We start from the raw sequence: 2409 nt of genomic DNA, 5'->3' as shown, positions 1-2409 counted from the left end.
GTGTGTGTGTGTGTGTGTGTGTGTGTGTGTGTGTGTGTGTGTGTGTGTGGTGCGTGTGTGTGTGTGTGTGGTGCGGCCACGTTTTGATTTTTCCTGAAGGCATAAAGGAACATTTTAAACAACCTATTAAACCATTTTTAACCATCTACACATCTAAAATCAGCCGACTGGATTCATCTGCACGTGTCTTGTTGTGTTTTTTTTTATTTCAAAATTTAATAAAATGATAATTACAATTTAATTTTCTGCAGAAATAAACTCCACCTTTGAGACGAGTTAAAGTTCATTACTAGTACCGATCACCGTCTTTAAATAAACTATGTTTCTACGGTTTAAATGCCTTTTAATATGAGACTAGGAACAAAGCATCTTTTAGTTTTTGGATTATTCTATTATTATTAAATACACTATATTGCATTTTAAATATGGTTTTTATTTTGTGGCAGATTATTATACCGTTTGATTTTTTAATAACTAGATATTGGCTTTAATTGTCCATCACAGAACTTCTACTGAAGGTTTCCTTCATCAAAACTAAAATTACGCCTGTTTTGGGAAAAACTATCACATTTAATGAAAATTTGTGATCTTAAAGCAACTTAATGCAAGGCCGAGAAAATAAAATGCAAGTTTTAATTTTATGTAGTCAGAAACTAATTTTACACTTTATTTTGTTACGTGGATGACAAATGTGTCCGCTAATTTAAAAAAAAAGTACAAAAAATGTGGCAAAATCAGACCACTGCTTTGTTTACATTGAGTACGTACCCGCATTTCTAAAATACTAATGATATTTCTGGAAAACTACAGGAGGTAACTGTCAAACTTCACCTTTTGATTTAGTACTGAATACATTTTTCTTTGCTGTAACTTTTATACTTTTAAAGTGTTGGCAAATGTTTTTTTTCAAGCTCTTTCAGTCAAAACTATTAGTTTTAATGTGCAGGACTGTGATGGAGGCGGTGTCTCTTACTGGGATTGGGCTGTAGCACAACCTCTGTCTGCTTCATTATCTTCTCCGTCCACATCTTGGTGTTCTCAGCTCTCACCAGCAGGTTCTCCAGGTGGGCATCCAGCTCCGTCTTCTCGGCCTGGCCCAGTTTCTCCTCTGTAAACTGACAAAACGCATATAAAGTCCAAGCAATCAGGGCAGACGACAGCTAGCATGCAGCTAATAGGTTTCTGAGGCCGAAATTAATGTGGAGCAAAGAGTAACGTCACTGGTTTATAAATAAATCCAAACATCCGTTTTTGAAGCTACAAGCTGCAACAACTAATGTAGCGGTTTACAGCGTTAGCATGAATTAGCGTTAGCCGCTTTCCAACCGCGCTAACGCTACAAGCTAGCTGGTTAGCATGAAGTGCCGCCGTCTCCACAGCTGAACTTACTTGCACCGCGCGACTCAGGAAGGTGCCGGCGTCAGCGGCTAGTCGTTTAACGTTAAAGTCCATGGCACAGCGGTGAAAATAGTCTCCTAAAACAAACAAAAACACTACTCAGTCTCTCGTCAAAACTGTCATCGCTAATGTCACTGGGGCAACTTTTTCTTTCGCCAGAGTTCCACCCAGCTGTTGATCCGGACAAAGATCGTACGACCGCAAGATAGTTCACGTACAGCTAGCTGTAAGCGAACGATGCAGCAAACAAGACAAAGATTTTTAACGCAAAACGTCGAATGGATTATGTTTTATTGCAGAATGGTTAGAAATATCACTCGATTTAGAGAAATGACTAATATTTTGCGCTTAAATACTAAATCCAAGCGAAAACGCTAGTGATATGAATGTTCACTCTTGCTTTACAAGTTTCCTTTGTAGCAGTTCCGATTGTTGCATTTTGGTTAAAAAGAAATATCGGGAAAAACTGATGTGTATGTTGTGAAAACACATTCCCTCAAAATAAAATCTTTTTACACGGATGTAAGTGTAACAAAATAAATAAAACTGAGATTTTATAAACGCGTACTACACCTTTGACTGGGATTTCAGTGGTAGCCTAAAGTGAAGGCAATATTAACTTTAATTTTAATGAGACCTTGAAGGCACCATAAGAGGCGTGACTGCTCGCCGCCTGTATGGAAGCCCATTTCTACCTTTACAAAATAAATAAATAAATATCCTCTCACATAAGTACGACGGAGCTTTAGGACCACGCTAAAAAATAAATAAAAATAAATTGCATTGCCCCACGAAGAAAAAAAATTAAAAGCTATAAACCAACAAAGTCCATGCTCAATAATCCAGGTATACCATCCAACAATTTTCAGTCAGGTCATCTGGACAGTTTCTTTTTTTGTGCTGAAACATTTCACCTTCCATCCAGAAGGCTTCATCAGTCAAGGATACACACAACACAAAACTGATTCTTCCCCTAACAGCTTACTCTAAAGTGGAACAAACCAGTTATGT

At 37.6% G+C, this 2409-nt stretch overlaps 1 protein-coding gene across 1 annotated transcript in view; it reads right to left on the bottom strand.

Annotated features, from left to right (window-relative positions):
- Window positions 1–1585, bottom strand: part of sh3glb1a (SH3-domain GRB2-like endophilin B1a) — an 8694-nt gene extending 7109 nt beyond the window's left edge. The window contains exons 1-2 of the mRNA XM_037694123.1: window positions 1390–1585; window positions 974–1115 (exon numbers count right to left, since the gene is read on the bottom strand). Of these exons, the coding sequence (XP_037550051.1) occupies window positions 974–1115; window positions 1390–1452 (205 nt within the window). The 5' untranslated portion in view covers window positions 1453–1585. The remainder of the gene's footprint in view (window positions 1–973; window positions 1116–1389) is intronic.
- Between the last annotated feature and the right edge of the window lie 824 nt (window positions 1586–2409).

The sequence above is a fragment of the Nematolebias whitei genome, chromosome 20, assembly GCF_014905685.2.
Source record: "Nematolebias whitei isolate Nwh7 chromosome 20, NemWhi1, whole genome shotgun sequence".
Taxonomy (NCBI): domain Eukaryota; kingdom Metazoa; phylum Chordata; class Actinopteri; order Cyprinodontiformes; family Rivulidae; genus Nematolebias; species Nematolebias whitei.
Note: the sequence above shows the minus strand (reverse complement) of the source record. Positions and strands in the feature narration are given on the sequence as shown.